This window comes from Hemitrygon akajei, chromosome 5 (genome assembly GCF_048418815.1).
Source record: "Hemitrygon akajei chromosome 5, sHemAka1.3, whole genome shotgun sequence".
Lineage (NCBI taxonomy): Eukaryota > Metazoa > Chordata > Chondrichthyes > Myliobatiformes > Dasyatidae > Hemitrygon > Hemitrygon akajei.
In genome coordinates, this window is record NC_133128.1 from 69,975,515 (window position 1) to 69,995,954 (window position 20,440).

The window sequence follows — 20,440 nt, forward strand, 5'->3', positions numbered from 1 at the left end:
TTTCTAAATGGAGAGAAAATTCAAAAATATGAGGTGCAAAGGGACTTAGGAATCCTTGTACTAGATTCCCTAAAGGTTAATTTGCAGGTTGAGTCTGTGGTGAGGAAGGCAAATGCAATGTTAGCATTCATTCCAAGAGGACTAGAATATAAAAGCAAGGATATAATGTTGAAACTTTATATAGCACTGCCGAGGCCTCACTTGGAGTATTGTGAGCAGTTTTGGGCCTTTTATCTTGGAAAGGATGTGCTGAAACTGGAGAGGGTTTAAAAAAGGTTCATGGAAATGATTCCAAGATTGAACGGCTTGTCATATGAAGAGCGTTGGATCGTATTCACTAGAATTCAGAAGAGTTAGGGGTGACTTAACTGGGACCTGTGGAGTGGTGAAAGGCCTTGATAGAGTGGATGTTTCCTATGGTTGGAGAGTCTAGGACCCTTAGAATAGAGGGGCATCCTTTTAGAATGGAGATGAGGAGGAATTTCTTTAGGTGGAGAATGATGAATCTATGGAATTCTTTGCCACAGGCAGCTGTGGAGACCAAGTCTTTATGTCTATTTAAAGTAGAGGTTGATGGATTTTTCACTGGCCAGGGCATAAAGGGATATGGGAAGAAGGCAGGAGATTGGGGCTGAGAGGAAAAATTGATAAGCCATGATGAAATGGTGGAGCAGGTGCAATGGGCCAAATGGCTTAATTCTGCTCCTATATCTTAAGGTCTTATGGTCTTATGTGGCTTGACCTAGAGGGTATGTGCTATAATGAGAAGTTGGATAAACTTGCATTGTTTTCTTTGGAGTGGCGGAGAATGAGGGGAGATCTGATAGAGGTTTGTAAGATTTTCAGAGGCCTAGACAGAGTAGACAGACAGTATCTTTTTTCCCGGGGTTGAAGTGTCTCATACCAGAAGGCATGCATTTAAGGTAAGAGAAGGTCAATTCAAAGGAGACGTGAGGGGCAAGTTTTTTACATAGAGAGTGGTGGTTGACTGGAATGCTTACCCGCGGTGATGGTAGAGGTAGAAACACTGGGGACTAAGAGATGTTCAGATAGGCAAATGAAAGTGAGGAAAATGTAAGGATATGGATATTGTTTAGGCAGAAGAGATTAGTTGGCCATTTGATGACTAATTTACTTAGTTTGGCACAACACTGTGGGCCAAAGGGCCTGATTCCTGAGCTGTACTGCTCTGTGTTCTGTGTTCTATGTTCTATGAAGGCAGAGGCCTAGGTTCTCAGAACATAAACTTTAATTTTTTTATGCTTTTGGCAAAATGATCTAGCTGAAACCTTTAAAAACTGTGGCAAAGATGTTGATAATTTCAACCTTCTCCACTCTTTCCTACCTCTGAGTGCTCAGTTCTCTGACAAGGGATAAATGGTTTCTTTAAAACAACTTCAGAGCAAGAAAGATATACATTATAAAGATTCTTTCATGGCCTCTGGTCCACCTAGAGTACTTTACAGGCATTGACTGTACTTTGATCATCTATTGTCCAATTGCACAGAAATCTCAGTGACGTTCCCCCATTCCCTTTAAATTTACCGGCGTTTGATTGCCAGATTCTCTTTTAACTCAGCTAGTTCTTTGAAAAATTGATTACAACACTGAGTAACAACTAAAAAACAATCAAAAATGGATCAGGGTATTAAAAGAATAACGTCCAATGTTCTGGAAAATCTAACAGTGCTGGCTATCAGCAATTTACAGTACATGTTTTTGAGTGATCCAGATTCACGTATCATCAAACCATACAATGAAATATGTAATTTGCATTAACTATCAGGATCCTAAGGATGTTCTGAGCACAGCCTGCAAGTGTTGCCACGCGTTCTGGTGCCAACATAGCATGCCCACAATGTTCAGCAGAACAACTTAAGCACCAACGACAACATCAAAACAAGCTTCTTTCCTTCCTCCCACCCATTCACACAAGTATACAGATCACCAAACCCAAGACAGTACACTCTGGGCCACCAGCCTCCAGTCCCTGGCCCAGGCTCACAGACAACGGGCCTCCGATTACCACACACACCCGATCGGCCCTTTGACCTTCAGGTTTCAACCTTCATTATCGACCCAAGGATTCACCAGTCATGGGATTTTTAAGTCCTGGCCTTGAACACTAGAAAGCAGACATTAATTTGGACTAACTAATACTGAGCAGATAGTCTGTCAGATAATTAGATAGTGTTCATTGAAATGGCCAAGTTCCCTACTTTCCTGCAGAGCAGGCAGAGTTAATCTGAAATGTCTGACCGTGCTTTGTTTTCAAATCTCTGGAATGTGAATACCACAATCGTACAAACAGTACTTGCTGAAGGCTGAAGAAGTTTGTCCTAATGACCATTCTCCTATCACTCCTAAGGATATTGGATAATCTCAAATGTTGTTCACGTTGAGATCTGATAGAACATTGAACTTTATTAAAGTTAGCCAAAGGTATTAAGAGCATTCTTGCCTGCAGTTCTAGATTTTTAATAAGACCCTTTATGTATTATGTCACACTCTACTCAAAATGAAAACTTCCCATTCATGCAAAATATTCTTCTCTTGATATTAATGTAGAAAACTACTTGACAATATGAAATACTATATCAGAACTAAATCTTGATGTCACCTGTTGTCTGCCAGCTATTAATGTACTGTGCTGAAGTCTCAGGATTGTATATATAGTGAGGATGCCTAAGACATACTGCTGTAGTAATTTTATGTATTGCACTGTAGTGCTACTGCAGAAAATAAACAAATTTCATGACATGTGAGAGATGATAAACTTGATTCGGATAATGGTTTCAGTTGCAGGCTAAGAGTGGCGGGGGGCAGAGAGAGAGTATTCATGGTTCGGAAAAGGGGAAGGGAGAAGGGAGGAAGCGGAGAGCACCAGAGACATTCTGTAATGATCAATAAACCAGTTGTTTGGAACGCCTGGTGTCTCAGGGCTGGGTGAGTCTGCGCTCGTGCCACCCCTTGCCCTGGCTCTCCTCTTTGCCGCCTGTGGGTGCTCCTCTCACACCATTCCCAACATCCTTTGTCCTGCCAGATTTACAGACTCGCTCCCTGCTGCATGTTGACAAATTCAGTACCGTACAAAAGTCTGCGGCGCCCTGTGTGTGCCCAGGACTTTTGCACAGTATGGTACGTCCCAACAGAAGCCCCAGCGTGGTGAACGGCAGTGGCATGCATACTTCACTGAAGGTGATGGGTTGAATTACACTGGTTAATGCCGACAATTCCAAGCAGAACAAATGCTGTTTCACTATTTAACCAATTAGTCTGGGACAACCCCTTGGCATTAGGATCTGGTAAAGCAACAGACTGTAGTGTTGTTGGGTGCCATGCAGCAAGATGGCTTTGAAATGAAGCATTCCATGAAAGTCCCATTCACTGGTTAAACTGGATGTGAAAAAAGAGCAAGGGAGTTTCCTTAGCCAATATCTGTCCCTGAATTAACATGTAACACCAGATGAATTTATCTCATTGGAGTCTGTGCGGCTGCAAAAAAAAACTAACTGCTTTTCAAAATCATTTCATTAGATTTAAAAGCTTTTTGGATATCATGAAGTCTGGAATGTGTTATTGAAATTGTGTTCTCTTTAGTTACCTAAACTGACAAGACAGATACTACTTGTTAACCCACAACCACTGTGGCTGCATATAAAGTAACTTTTTCTTACTAAGCCAACTAATATGTGATTAAATGAGATGAGATTATAGGAGGTCTGGTCTGGTAAAATGCAAATTAGCCAACAGTCTAGCAAGTTAGGTAGCTGGATTAAGATCAACCTGAGATTGTCACCATCAGTTAACACATGCTTGTATTCTGATTAGTGTTGGCTGCAGTTGATGTATACTGTCCTTCGTACTTTGAAAGATGTTAATGTTGTGCATTCAAAAATGCTAACTGTGTATGTCACAGCATAATAGACTGCAATGAGCAAATCCAGGTGAATATCCAATGATACTTCAGACACACTCAGGAAACTATCTTTCAGACTTTGATGAAGTAAATGAACTTGAAGCTGGTTTCAAGTTGACCTCTTGTCTGCAGAGAATTTTACGTGTTAAGTTGGTTCATATCAATTGCTGGACAAATGGTTTCAAAGAATAAGTCATCTTAAAAAAGCACTCTTAGGCTACATCCACACTACGCCGGATAAATCCATAACTGAAGCTTTTTCTCTTCGTTTTTACCCTCCATCCACACTAAAACGGCGTTTTCATCCCCCGAAAATGGAGCTTTTCAGAAACGCTTTCCAGGTTGGGTTATTTTTGAAAATGCTGCTCGGGCAGATCAGTGTGGACGGGGTAACCAGAGACTTCTGAAAACACTATCAGACGGCAGCACGCTATTTCATTGTTTTCTTGAACGCAACCTAACAATTTCAGAACAGATGGCAAAGAGACTGAAGCCAGAAGAGTTAGAAAAGTACTCACCAATTACTTTGACCCATAACTTACTGAATAAATAAGTATACTGTACTCACTTTGCCCTGTTTTCTGTCCTTGCTCGTATGAAGGTGGTTTACCTATTTATACAAGTACTTCTCTGACAATAGAAGTGTAACAGCCTAATGTAACATTGTATGGAAATACAAGATAACACTGACGCAGACATGTTTTATACATTTAACAAGGTGCTTTATTAATACAACAGGGTTAGTCAGTTTTTCAATGTTCATCGTCAGCCTGGTCAATCTGTCCGTCGGTTGCTGCCGTACGCTCCAGTATTTGTTTTTTTTAGTTTTAAGTTCTCCTGCGTGAGAGCCAACAGCTGTCCATCGTTTTAAGTTTTTCTAGTCTGTAACTGCACAAACGCGCACTTTTACGGCGCAATTCGACACCAAACATGTCGCTTGTTTACAGTAGATGTGTCCTGTGCATGTGCAGGAGGAGGAGAGTTGCCAAAATCTCTGTTTCAGTGTGGATAGAGATATTTCCAAAAACACATCGTGTGGACGCCTATCGTTTTCACTCAAAACCAGCATTTTCAAAATTGTCTGGTCTAGTGTGGATGTAGTATTAAAGGAAAAGGAATGATTATGTATATGGTGTAGTTAACCACTTTAAATGGTGCAACAGGGGTCCACCATTTTATTGAATTTTTCTGTCCAGGGCTAAAAGACTATTTACAATAGCAACAAATTTAAAATTTAAAAACTTTTATCTTAAGAAATTGCGAAGTGCAGTGAAGCAGAAAGAACCAGAAGGATCTTTCATTTTCTATCGTATGCAAGGACACTTGACCTCACTTGGTTTATTGGTGATTTGCCATTCCTTGTACCTCCAGATTGGAGGAAGGACAATTAAAGAACTTATCTTTTACTGATCATTATTTATTTATTCAAACACAGCGCAGAGTGGACCCTTCCAACCCTTCAAGGTGTGCTGCACAGCAATTCCCCGTCTTAATCCTAGCCTATTCACAGGACAATTTACAATGACCAATTAACCTACCAACTGGTACGTCTTTGGACTGTGGGAGGAAACCGGAGCACCCACGGAAACCCACGCGGTCACGGGGAGAACGTACAAGCTCCTTAAAGGCCACAGCAGGAATTGAACCCAGGTCACCTGTACTGTAATGTGGTGTACAAACCACTATGCTACTGTGTTGTGTTGGCGCGTGGCCAAGTGGTTGAGCTGTTCGTCTAGTTATCTGAAGGTCGCTAGTTCGAGCCTTGGCTGAGGCTTGTGTGTGTGTCCTTGAGCAAGGCACTTAACCACACATTGCTCTGCGACGACACTGGTGCCAAGCTGTATGGGTCCTAATGCCCTTCCCTTGGACAACATTGGTGGCGTGGAGAGGGGAGACTTGCCGGTCTTCCATTAAAAAAAAACCTTGCCCAGGCCTTCCAAGGTGCAAATCCATTGTCTATCAAGACTAACGAAGGCCTACCTACCTACCTACGCTACTGTGCCACCTGGATTCTCATGAGGCACATGCAAAATATGAAAAATAGGGTTCCCCCCTCAGTTGCTATCTATAACTCCTTCAGGAAAATAAATGACTGTAAGAAACCCCAGAGATTTATTGACACCAATTTCATCTCAAGTCCCAGATCTGGTTAGGATGGGAGTGGTAAATTTGTTTTATTTCTTGAGATAAAGGCTTTTTCCTATTGTTGCCACTGTTTTTTTCATTTGGAAGGAAGCCCAAATCTCTTAATAATTAATAGTAACACACACAAAATGTGGGAGGAACTCAGCAGGCCAGGCAGCATCTATGGAAAAAAATACAGTCGACATTTCAAACAGAACCCTTAGGGCTGAAACCCTTAACCCTTATGGTTTTGGTCCGAAATGTTGACTGTACTATTTTTCTTAAGTGCTGAGTTCCTCCAGTGTTTTGTGCTTGTTGCTTGGATTTCCAGCATCTGCAGATTTTTTTCTTGTTAATAATTAACAGTAGTTTTTTTCTTGCTTTTGAACATCTATGAAGACAAATGGAAAATTAAAATATTCAGAATCATAATTATGTTTAATGTCACTGATGTATTTTGTGAAATTTGTTGTTTATAAGCAGCAGTACAGTGCAATAAATAACAACTATAAATTGCAAGAAGCAATATACCGTACATAAAACATTAAATTAAATAAGTCGTGCAAAAAGAAAACACAAATAGTGACGTAGTGTTCATGTGTTGGTTCATTGTCCGTTCAGAAATCTGATGGTGGTGGCAAAGAAGCTGTTCTTAAAATGTTGAGCATTTGTCTGCAAGCTCCTGGACCTCCTCTTTGATGCTAGTAATAAGAAGAGAGCACGTACTTTTTGCTGGGTGATGCCCCCATTTTGAGATATTGCTTTTTGAGGTCATTATTAATGCTGGGGATGCTAGTGCCCATTATGGAACTGGTTAGGTTTATAACCCTTTGCAGCTTTTTTCAATCCTGTGCGGTGGTCCCTCCATACCAGACAGTGTTGCAACCTGTTAGAACACTCTGCATGGTACATCTGTGGAAACTTGTTAGAATCTTCGGTGACATATCAAGACCCTTCAAACTCCTAGTGTAATATAGCCGCTGACGTGCTTTCTTTGTAATTGCATCAAAACATTGGGCCCAGGACAGATCTTTGGAGATGTTGGCATCTAGGAATTGAAACTGCTCACCCTTTCCATTGCTGATTGCTCGATAAGGATTGGTATGCGTTCCCTTGACTTCCCCTTCCTGAAGTCTACAATCAATTCCTAGGTTCCACTGATGTTGAGTGCAAGGTTGTTATTGCATCACCACTCATCCAACTGATCTGTCTCGCTCCTGTATGCTATCCTATTCTTTCTCATATTGTTGCTCTTCATTTGTAAAAGAATACTAATAGTAATAGTTAAGTTCTAATGGTTAAATGAAGAAAGTGTCAGTTCATTTATATAAAGTATTATAGAAATAGAAATGCCACAAGACATAGGAACAGAATTAGGCCATTCAGCCCATCAAGGCCATTCCGCCATTCCATCATGGCTGATCGCAGATCCATTCAACCCCATACACATGCCTCTCACCATATCCCTTGATGCCCCAACCAATCAGGAATCTATCAACGTCCACTTTAAATATTCCCACGGACTTGGTCTCCACTGTAGCCAGTGGCAGAGCATCCCACAGATTCACCAGTCTTTGACTAAAAAAATTCTCCTTCCTTCTATTCTAAAAGGTTGCCCCTCAATTTTGAGCTTGTGCCCTCTACTTCAGAATACCACCAGAGGAAACATCTTCTCCACATCCACCTTATCTAGTCCTTTCAACATTCAGTAGGTTTTAGTGAGATCCCCCTATATTCTTCTAAATTCCAGTCAGTACAGGCCCAAAGCTGCCAAACACTCCTCATATGCTAACCCTTCCAATCCCAGAATCATCCTCATGAACCTCATTTGGACTCTCTCCAAAGACGATACTTTCTTTTTGAGATAAAGTGTGCCCTGACTAGTATCTTATAAAGCTTCAGCATTACCTCCTTGCTTTTTATATTCTGTTCCCCTTGAAATAAATGGCAACATTGCATTTGCCTTTTTTACCACAGACTGAATCTGTAAATTAACTTTCTGGGAGTCTTGCACGAGGACTCCTAAGTCCCTTTGCACCTCTGGTGTTTGAATTTTTTTCCCATTTAGATAATAGTCTGTACTATACTGACATTGGAGAGGGTTCAGGAAAGATTCACAAGAATATTTCCAGGAATGAGAGAGTTACTTTATGAGGAATGTCTGGCAGCTCTTGGGCTGTATTCCCTGGAGTTCAGGAGAATGAGGGGGGATCTCATAGAAACATTCCAAATATTAAAAGGCCTGAACAGATTAGATATGGCAAAGTTATTTCCCATGGTAAGGGATTCTAGGACAAGAGGGCACGACTTCAGGATTAAAGGATATCCTTTTAGAACTGAGATGTGGACTAATTTCCTTAGTCAGAAGGTGGTAAATCTGTGGAATTTGTTGCCACGAGTGGCTGTGGAGGCCAGATCATTGGGTGTATTTAAGGCAGAGATAGATAGGTTCTTGATTAGCCAGGGTATCAAAGGGTATAGGGTGAAAGCAGGAGAGTGGGGTTGACTGGATGAAGTGGATCAGCACATGATTGAATGGCAGAGTAGACTCAATGGGCCGAAAGGCCTACTTCTGCTCCTAAGTCTTATGGTTTTATTGTTTCTTTTGCCAAAATGCATTATCATACATTTCCCAACACTGTATTCCATCTGACAGTTTTTTGCCCATTCTTCCAATTTGTCCAAGTCCTGCTGCAATCGCATTGCTTCAACACTACCTACCTCTCCACCTATCTTAGTATCATCTGCAAACTTTGCACAAAGCATTCAATTCCGTTATCCAGATCATTGACAAACAATTTGAAAAGTAGTGGTCCTAATACTGACCCCTGAGGAACACCACTAGTCACTGACAGCCAACCAGAAAAGGCCCCCTTTATTCCCACTCACGGCCTCCTGCCTGTCAGCCATTCCTCTATCCATGCCAGTATCTTTCCTGTAATGCCTTAGGATTTTATCTTGTTAAGCAGTCTCATGTGAGGCACTTTATCAAATGTCTTCTGAAAATCTAAGTAAATGACATCCACAACCTCTCCTTTGTCCACCCTGCTTGTTACTTCCTCAAAGAATTCTATCAGATTTGTCAGGCAAGATTTCCCTTTACAGAAACTATGCCGACTTTGACTTATTTTATCATTAGTCTCCAAATACCTTGAAATCTCGTCCTGAAGAATGGATTCCAACACTTTCCCAGCCACTGAGGTTAGGCTAACTGGCCTATAATTTCTTGTCTTTTGTCTTCCTCCCTTCTTAAAGAGTGGAGTGACATTTGCAATTTTCCAGTCCTCTGGGACCATGCCAGAGTCAAATGATTCTTGAAATATCATGACCAATGCATCTGTTACCTCTTTAGCAACCTCTCTCAGGTCTCTAGGATGTAGTCCATCTGGTCCAGGTGACTTATCTACCTTAAGACCTTTGAGTTTGCCTAGCACTCTTTCCTCTGTAATACCAATGGCACTCACTCCTGCTCCCTGACCCTCACAGACCTCTGATATACAGCTAGTGTCTTCCACAGTAAAGACTGAAGCAAAGTACATACTAAGTTCATCTGCTATTTCTGTGTCCCCCAATTCCTACCTCACTGGCATCATTTTCCAGTGGTCCAATATCAACTCTCACCACTCTTTTACTCTTTATAAAATTGCCATTACATTTCCAAAGAGGTCTCCAAACTTGTTAGTAATGGCATGTTTAGTGGAACAGCAGCATTTGGAAAGGATAGAGATTAAAATATATTTCAGCTTTTTAGTCAAAAGGTTACTGTTGGATGTTCATTCGGGATTTTCATTACAGTCTTTTTGATACGCTTAGAATGTGTTTCAAATGTTAATTCAGATCTACAAAATATTCCCTCAAGAATTTAAAGATAAGCATCAGTTTGTGGGTGCCAGAGGAAAGGATGAGGTTATGTGATTTACTGTTCAGGATCATGCTCTGTGACTTCCATGTCACAACTGATTACAAATTTACAATTCACTCTTCACCAGCAATCACTGAAATCAGTTAACAATTCATTATCTGAGGAGCTTTAAAGATATATATAATTCATTGTGGTTGGGAAATCGCGAGCTGAGAACTGTGACAGGTTAGTATTGATCCAAGGATCAGTGTTTTGAAAGTGAGTTTGACAGATAACCCAATTTGCAGAATTTCCCCTTGTAGTCCTGGGTCAATCTGCCTGTCCAGAATGTGTATAGATTCAGATTGATTTACTTATCGCGTGTACATGTATCATTTGCATTAACAGTTAACATAACCTGAGGATGTGCGGGTGGTAGTGTGCAAGTTTCGCCACACATTCTGACAGCAAAGTAGCATGCTTGCAACACTGACCAAAACAGCAGCAACGAAACACGCCCCTTCCCGGCATCCCATCAAGGAAAACCTCGCCTCTTTTAATGCTGCCGTATGCTCTGCAAGAAGAGCACATTTTTCCAAGACTATTACAGACAATAGAGGCAGATAAAGAATATTGTTCTCAACTGTAAAATGACTGTTGAACCTTGCTCCAATGTGTAATGATCTCAGTCAAGCATCTGCCACAAAATGTGAGGAATTTGCAGTATTTTTAACAACAAAATTTACTTCCAATAGTGAGAGCATAGCTACAGCTACTGATAACTGTTATAGCCAACCTCATAAAAAGATGGCAACCATGTCAAAATATACAAGTATTTCCAATTTAGAACTCTAGACGATTGTAGTGAAATCACCCACTTGCTGTCTCGACCCTGTCCCTACTACACTTATTAAGGACTCCTTTGATAGTGTTTTCCATTTTGTTAGAAGCACATCCCTTGAAACTGGAGTTTTTCCAGCTATCTTCAGAATTGCAGCTGTCAAACCCGTACTTAAAAACCCAAACCTTAATAGTGAGGTACTTGCTAACTATTAAATATATCCAATCTATAAGGCTTATATTAAGTCTTCCCTTTCTGTGAAAAATTCTTGAGAAAGTCATTTTCAACCAACTCAACAACTTTTTGAGTCAGAACGATATTCTAGAAAAGTTTCAGTCAGGTTTTAGAGGAGATGGCCCTTATCAAAAATGACCACAACTCGGAGATGGCCCTTATCAAAATTGTCAGCAACCTTGGGCCCAGCACTGATGCCTACAGGGTCTCAGATCCTGCCCTGGACATAATTTTCAGCAACTTTAAATTCCTTGGTGTTATTATTTCGGAGGACCTCTACTGGGCCCAAAACATAAATGCAATTACAGAGAAAGAATGGCAGCACCTCTACCTCCTAAGGAGTTTCCAAAGATCCTACAGGACATCTAAAACTTTGACAAACTTCTGTAGGTGTGTAGTGGTGAGTATATTTACAGGCTGCAACACAGCCCGGTACAGAAACACCAATGCCCTTGAACAGAAAACTCTACAAAAAGTAGAGGATACGGCCCAGTCCATCAAGGATAAAGTCCTTCCCACCATTGAGCACATTGACACAAAATATTGTCACGGGAAAGCAGCACCCATCATCAAGTACCCCTGCCACCTAGGACATGCTCTCTTCTCACTGCTGACAGCAGGAAAAAGGCACAGGAGCTTCAGGACTCACACCACCAGGTTCAGGAACAGTTACTACCCCTCAACTATCAGGTTCTTGAACCAAAAGAGATAACTTCATTCAACTTTACTTATCTCATCATTGAAATGTTCCCACAAGCTAAGGACACACTTTCAAGGACTCTTCATCTCAAGTTTTCTGTATTTATTGCTTTTTTCACTGTTCCGGTAAGATGGCAGTGCATTCAGATGCAGCAGCCTCTCATGGTCCAACCAAAGGAGTTTTTTTCTGTGTTAAATGTCTTCTTAACGACCACAAGACAATGCTGGACTTCAAGAACTTTAGGTACCGCACATCTAACCCATCAGTGAGCTGCTCATTGATTGGACGAAATGGAGTGTGTGCTTTTTTTGCATGACTATGTTTTTTAGCTTGCTATTTTGAATGTGCTGTGTATGTTTTACACCTTGGTCCCAGAGGAAAGTTGTTTCATTCAACTGTATTCATGTATGGTTGAATGATAATTAAGCTTGAGTTTGATTTTATATTATTTATTTATTATTATTATTATTTCTTTCCTTTTGTGTGTGCATAGTCTGTTGTCTTTTGCACATTGGTTGAACACCCAAGTTGGTGCAGTCCTTCATTGATTCTATTATAATTATTAATCTGTTACGGAGTTATTAAATATACCTGAGTTGTATATGGAGACATATGTACTTTGATAATAAATTTACTTTAACTTTGAAATTTGAATTGACTACAGCATTCTCCTAAATTTTCTTGAGAACTGGGTTGCCTCTCTGGCAGTGCCCTTAATTGGCTGGTTGCAATAAACAAGTGGATGAGCAATATTTTCATAAAACTAAATGAAGATAAAACTGAATTACTTATAGGTCGTCTCAAAGCCAAAAGAGATAAACTTTTTGATAAACTTGGGAACTTAGCTCCCCTTGTAACATCAGTAGTTATCCTTGATTCAGATTTGAATTTTAAATCCCACATAAAGAAAATGACCAGAACAATATTTCTACACTTAAGAAATGTTGCAAAGGTATATCTGTTTCTGTCGTTTAATGATGCTGAAAAACTAATTCCTGTCTTTATATCATATAGACTAGATTAGTGCAATGCATTTTTTACTGGTCTTCCAAAACAATTTATTGACAAACTTGAACTCATTCAGAACACCACTGCTAGACTCTTAATTAAAACCAGAATGAGGGAGTTTATCACTCCCATCCTAACTACTCTACATTGTCTTCCTGTCTCTTTTAGAATTGATTTTAAAGTTCCAATTACTTGTTTTTTAAAGCTCTCAATGGTCTGGGACCAGAGCATATCACAGAACCACATTTATTTTGTAATCCTGCTCGAGCTCCCAGGTCTTCTTCCACCAGTTTCTTAAATTTAAACAGTCTCCTTCAAAAGATAATTAGCAGGTCAGCTTTTCTGAGCTATGCTCCTAAACAATGGAGCTCAGTACCCAAAACAATAAGGGCTGCAGACTCAATTAATACTTTGAAACACAGGCTCAAAGCCTATTTACTTACAGTAACCTTCCTTTTAACTAACGTAATTTTGTCTTTTATTTTCCTGTTTCACCTTGTCCCATTTGAACTACATCGTTTGTATGAAACAGTCTCCATAAATAAGTTATTGTTATCATTCTAATTATTATTATCCACCCACTGACCCATTCTCAGACACAGACAGTCCTCCAACTCCAGGATAGATCAGGCTTCCAGCCTCCATTGGACTCGAGGACATCGGATGAAACAAGAAGAAGCAAGCTTATGATATTCTAGTTCTTGAACCCCATATTTAGCAGTTTTCTGACCATTTTATACCTAATTGGGATGGTTTTGTTTAGGAAATAAAATTCACTCAAATAGTGTACTAAGTAGATGAGGGATTTGCTCTACTGTTCAATCTGGTGAATTTCACAAGAATAGTAAAACCTTGGTACTTCACTATTTCAAAAATTGTTAGGAGATTCTTTCTCCCCATTTTAATACTTGTCACTTGGGATTCCTAACAGCATATGCCTATGGAGCACACCAAAGCTGCTATTTGTAACATTTAGGATCATAGAAATGCTTTCCCATGGATGCCTATTGCACATTGTGGATAATGGGAAATGCAGAAGTGAGTGGACATATATTTTCCCTCCAGCCATCATCTACATGATCACTCAATCATTTGAGTGTCCCTAGAGGCCTCTATTCTTTAGAGTCGTGGAGTCATCGAGCATTACAGCACAGAAACAGAATCTTCAGCCCATTTAGTAGGTGCAAACTGTTATTCTGACTAGTCTTATTGACCCATACCTGGACCATAGCCCTCTATACACTTCCCATCCATGTATCTGATGTACGTTGATCTTCAAGTGGACTAGTTTTGTCCCTTGCTATTAATATATCTGTAGAAGTGCTTGGGATTCTCTCTTTGCCTTGTCTGGCAGAGCAATTTCATACCTTCTTTTAGTGCTACTCATCTCCCTCTTAAGTGTTCTCTTGCATTTCATATATCCTTCGAATGGCTCATTCGCTCCTTGCTGCCTATCCCTTCAATGCACCTCCTTCTTCTTAACCAGAGCCTCAATATTTCTTGAAAACTAAGGTTCCCTAAAGTTGTTAACCTCGCCTTTTATTCTAACAGGGATGTATAAATCTGCATTCTCAATATTTCACTTTTGAAGGCCTCCCAATTACCAAGTATCCCTTTGCCAGAAGACAAGCTATCCCGGTCCACACCTGCCAGATCCTTTCTGATGTCATCAAACTTGGTCTTTCTCCAGCTTAGAATCTTAACATGAGACCAGTCCTATTTTTCTCCATAATTATCTTGAAACTAATGGAATTACGATCACTGGAATCAACATGTTCCCTGACACACATTTCTGTCACCTGCCCTATCTCACTCCCTAACAGAAGATTCAGTACCACCCGCTCTCTGCTCAGACCATTATATATTGACTAAGGAAACTTTCCTGAACACCCTTGATAAACTCTGTCCCATCCAGCCCTTTTACAGAATGGGAGTCCACCAATATGAGGAAAGTTAAGATCACTTACTATCACAACCTAATTTTTCTTGCAACTGCCTGGTACCTCTATAAATTTGCTCTGTTAAATCCCACTGCTCTGTAATATAATCCCATTTACATGGTCACCGCTTTCTTATTCCTCAAGCTCCACCCATATAGCTTCAATGGACAAACCCTCCAGTCTCTCCTGTCTGAACACTGCCACGACATTTTCCCAGACATGTAATGCACCCCTGCCCCTTTAATACCTCCTCTTCTAACATACCCAAACCAACGAAACTCTAGAACATTGAGCTGCCAGTCCAACCCTTCCTACAGCTAAGTCTCATTAATGGTCACAATGTCATAATTCCATGTGCAATCCAAGCTGTAAGCTCATCAGCCTTACCTACAGTACTCCTCGCGTTAAAATAGACGCAACTTAGAACATTAGTTCAAACATGCTCAACCTTTCAGTTCCTGACTTAGTATGTAAGTTTAACATCTTCTTTCCCTACAACCACTCTACTAGCTTTTTTTTGCATCCCCTGTAATTCTAGTTGAATCTACCCCCCCCCCCCCCCCACCAGAGTGCAGCACTAGCAAACTATCCCACAAGGATATTAGTCTCCTTTTGGTTCTGGTGTAGGTGTTTGTACAGGTGCCATCTTACCTGGAAGAGGACCCAGTGATTCAAAAGTCTGAAGCATTTCACCCTGCACCATTTTCTCAGCCACATGTTAACCTGTATAATTTCTAGCTTCAGTGGCCCGTGGTGTAGGTAGCAATCGTGTGATCACCACCCTGGAGGTCCTTTCCTTTAACTTAACACCCAACTCCCTGAACTCACTTTGCCAGGACTCATCACCTTTCCTGCCTATGTCATTGGTACTGACATGGACCACGACCTTTGTTTGCTCACCTTCCCCTTAAGAATACTACGGATTCAATCCAAGACAACCCTAACCTTGGCACCTGGGAGGCAACGTACCAATTGGGAATATTGTCTTGTCCACAGAGCCTCCAGTCTAGTTTCCCAAAGCAATGAATTCTCTATAACTACAGCTCGCCTCTCCCCCCCCCCCCCTCCCCACCCCCAACCTTCCTTCCAAACAGAGCCAGACTCAGTGCCAGAGGCCACATTGCTGTGGCTTTCCTCTGCTAAATCATCCTCGCAGCAGTATCCAAAACAATATACTTATTACTGAGGGGAATGGGCACAGGCTGTCTGTCTCCTGACGGTCACCCAGTTACCTGTGTCCTGCATCTTAGGTTTAGCTGCCTTCCTGAATCTCTTGTCAATCATAGTGAGGCGCAGAATCTTAATGCAGAGTGATCTGGCAAAGTGATCTCTGCAGTGAAAAGTTCCTGTGGCCTGTCAGATTCACAGTACTTACCTGTTGTATAATAGGGTAGGCACATGAGGGAATAAAACAGCAGTGAGTGAAACATGCACCAATTTCGATCATTATTGGATAAATTAGTATGATGCATGTCAACGACATTTTCACATAAGTATGACACTGGGGAAACTGGGTGAATTGTGCCAATTCTAATTTCCCAAAGGGTGCAATTTGCACCAGAAGTGAACTGAATTGTACTGATATGTAGGCAAGGTAGTTTTGTATATTTTACAAATTAAAGCCTTTTTACAAACTAAGCATTTTCAGTGCTTTGAATTTTTGGAAAATTTAGTGACAATAAACTAAAATTTACATACTTTTTAGATCATGAAGTTGGCAATTTTGCATGTCCATTTCAGAATAGGGCATACTTTTGCAGCAAGCTCACTGAAACCTGGATAACACAACACTAATATGTTTGTTAATTTAACAGAGATTTAACATGGCATTTAATGTGCTGTTGCATTGTGAATATAGATTGGAATCTGTGCTGTGATGACATTGGATGGTAGAACAGCCTGAAAGGGTAGAGTGGTCTACTCCTGCTCGAAACTTCAATGTTTCTACCTCACAACATTCTACACTCTGAATGTCACTCACAGAAGCACTTTGAATCTGAAAGCAATGCTCCAAATGACCTTTCCCTTAATAGTTCTACTGGAGCCTTGAGCAACTATTACAGAATACTTGAGGGCAAAAGCTACTGGGAATACTTGCTGACCTCTATTCTCAGAGTTAAACACTACACCACAGTTGCAAATTAAATACAGCCATAAATCTATTCAGATCTATTAATGAACAATGTCACTTTTGAGTATTTCAATGGCAACTAATCCATTTGTTGATTTTTTTTCAGCACAGTTGGATGGTTGACAGGTTTGCTGGTGCACTGTGCATTCATCCGAAATTTGAAGACTATTTCTGTTAATTACCACAGGTTTACACCATACGAATGGTACAATCCACATCCTTGCAATCCTGACTCGGATGTAGTGGAAAACAATTTTACTTTACTAAATAGTTTCTGGTTTGGAGTTGGAGCTCTCATGCAGCAAGGTACATAGGTCACATGTCATTCCTACACACATCCCACAGTGTGCTGGGGGCCTTTGTGCCTGGTAAGCTCCACCCTCTGCAATTATGCTTCATACTGTAAAACCTAGCAGGGATTAAAAAGAATAATTCTAAACAGTACAGAAAGTATACGTTGGGTGGCACAAAGGTATAAGAAGCTACAAAAAATAACAAAGGAATTTGTGTCTTAGGATGATTAAGACTGAAAGCTGAAAATGCAATAAACAGAAGACATACAGCTGTTTTGCCAGAGGTTAGTGGACCTAAGTATTTATAAAACATAATGTGGTCATTTGGTGTAGTAATCTGAATGAACTCTACCACCTGATGTATAAATTTCATATTTTAACTCCCTGCCAAGATTCCTCTATATTTGAGCCTCATTTTCTACAACAGAGTTTCAACAGGTCAAGTTTTAAACAGGGCTATAATTTGACATGGATAGAACTAAAGTTTTAATATATGTGAAACATGCTATTTTATGGATTGAATTTGGATGAATGTTGACCAAACATGATAGGTGAAATGATAAGAGATCCAGAAAATTTAGATACTTGCATACATAGGTTTTTTTCTCTGAGGAAATTCTGCTCTGCTTCTGCCAAAATGTGCTATTTTAAATAACATATGCCTAAAAACTACTATAACTATTGTATGATTGCATTATGTGCAAAACATATGCAATAAGCAAGGCTCTAAAATTACAAGGATGTGCAACCACTATTGTAGGTTATTTTATAGGTTTGGAACTCTCAGTTTTACTAGATATGAAATTTTGTTATAAAAAGCATCATAGTTGTGATCTCCTGTTCAAATCACATTAACACTTCTTTCCTGTGGGTGGTGGGGACTGCAGCTTTGTCTAGTTAAGATCAACAGAAACCTTGGGGATAATAAGCTCAAGCCAGGTGACACAAATAAATAATAGTCTATCTTAATTAGGAAGTGCAGCCAAGAAAATAAACCTGGGTGTGTCAGTGAATAAATCATATTTAATCCCCAATATCCAATATTTAAGAAAAAATTATACAACAACATTGCAACTCCTGTAGAGAAAAAAATGTTTTAAGGTTTTCAGAGTCAACTCTTCATCAGAATTCCTGAATTAAAAAATCTAATTTTAGAAGTGAAAACAGATGCATAAGATTTAAATAAATTAGGCTGATGCATTAAATGGGAATATTATTTTGATACTCCATGATGAAATTCAACAAAAAGTACTGAATGTAACTGTGAGCAACACACACAAAGTGGTGGAGGAACTCAGCAGGTCAGGCAGCGTCTATGGGGAGAAATAAGCAGCCAACCTTTTGGTCCAAAACGTCAACTGTTTAGTTCTGTCTATAGACGTTGCCTGACTTAGTGAGTTCCTCCAACACCTTGTGTGTGTTGCTCAAGATTTCCAGCATGTACAGAATCTCTTGTGTCTGTAAATATAACAATGTTATATTTCACTGACAAAATTGTTTTCATGGTTTCTGAATAAATCTCCAATAACAACAGATAACTAATTTAACTACCTACAAATTACTACTCACTTAATGATACTTCAAATGCCACAAGCTAATAATCCTTACTGGGATAGAGAGCAGGCTATGTTTTTAGACACTGTTACCTGCCAAAGCTGAATTCAGCAAATACTCTCCTCGGGTTTTACAGTATAGCACTTGTGTGTTTGTGATGGTTGGATGTGTATGAGTGCTGATGAAAGTTAGTTTTATTCTCTATTCACAATGGTGGTTGGTAAACTGCATGTATACCAGGCACTCATGGCAAGCAAGCTGGAGTTTACCATCACCCACAACAAACTGTGGGATGTCGTGTCTGATAGTTGCCATTACCTTGGATACATGACAGTCAGCCCCAATCAGGCTCTGCTCTATTTTTTAAAGAGAACCTTAAGCAAATGTTTGCACATACAAACTTGTGGTACTTGCAGACAAAAGCTTAGTTTCTACTAAGAGCTACAAAAAACTCGTCGAATGCCAACATCTGTGTGGAAAATCTGTGATATTTGCGTGAGAGCCATCTGTTTGATTTTTTTTAATGTGATGATCAGAGTTTCTCTTTCCTACAGCCCATGTGCAAAGTCTGGATCAGGATTGGCTGTCATGTCTGCCCTAAGGCACTAAAGAGACTTCAGCAAGTATTGTCTCTAAGCAGATTTTACCCTAATTAAATTTTAATTTGCTGACTCAACTAGAATTCAGGCATGCCAATAAACTGTCAAATGGGATGAATTTTTGCATTAATCATCTTAAATCAAATGTATTTGGTGAGAATAAAAGGAAACAATCTCAGTACTAAGTGTATCAGATAACCATGTAAAAATCCATGATGATGTTGCACCTTCAAAATCTTCCTAAGGTGAGAGAAGAAAGTTTTTAATCATTCAGTTTATAATCTTAAACAAAATGGCAACCATCAAAATCTGAAAGTATGTTTCGGAGTAGGTATAATCATATAATGCTTTCTTTGACTATTGTGGATTACCAAATATGAGTGCTGTCTGACTCTTTAACACTGAATCAAATACCAAGGTAATAAATCCAACAATGATGCATAACGCTTGCATTTTACATGTTCTATTTTTATTAATCAATCCAAATTGAGGATTACAATAGCCTTTTATATATAGCCTATAAACTTATCCAATCTGTAAATTCATCCAATCAAAATTTAAGCTATTAAGCAAAATTGGAAGTGTAAAAGCTTTGCCCCAGACCACTTTCTGCTGTGTCGAGTCATGTGCAACTTGGACTCAATTATGAATCCTCTGTTTACTGCTGGTTTACTGTAGTCCACTGGAGCAGGTTGTTATAGTTTGAAGCCATTATTTCAGCTCCCTGTTGTTCAGGTTGTCTGGTTTACTAACATGTCCTGTTAATTTTAACTGTAATGGGTATTTCTGTTTAAATGGGAGAATATGGTATGTATGTTTATGGAATTATATGATTAGGGCCAAGAGAGGTGCTGTTGTTTGTCTTGTTAATGCAAACGTGAAGCTTCTGGACAATCGCTGATTATAAACACGAGAAGATCTAGATGCTGGAAATCCAAAGCAACACACATAAAATGCTGGAGGAACTCAGCATTTATGGAAATGAATGAACAGTCAATGTTTTGGGCCAAGACCCTTCTTCAGGACTGGAAGGGAAGGGGGATGATGCTGGAATAAAAAGTGGGGGGAGGGGAAGGAAGATGGATGGAAGGTGATAGGTGAAACCTGGTGGGTAGGAAAGATAAGGAGCTGGAGAGGAAGGAATCTGATAGGAGAAGAGAGTGGACCATAGGAGAAAGGGCATCAGGAGGCAGTGATAGGCAAGTGGGGAATAGAAGAAGAGGGGAGGGGAGGGAATTTTTTTAAGCAAGAGGAGA

At 39.9% G+C, this 20,440-nt stretch overlaps 1 protein-coding gene across 6 annotated transcripts in view; it reads left to right on the forward strand.

Moving 5' to 3' along the window:
* The window catches only part of grik1a (glutamate receptor, ionotropic, kainate 1a), a 363,004-nt gene that overhangs the window by 286,993 nt on the left and 55,571 nt on the right, over nucleotides 1-20,440 (forward strand). For all 6 annotated transcript variants that reach the window (XM_073045690.1, XM_073045693.1, XM_073045692.1 and 3 more), the window contains one exon: nucleotides 16,926-17,044. In XM_073045690.1, the coding sequence (XP_072901791.1) occupies nucleotides 16,926-17,044 (119 nt within the window). The remainder of the gene's footprint in view (nucleotides 1-16,925; nucleotides 17,045-20,440) is intronic.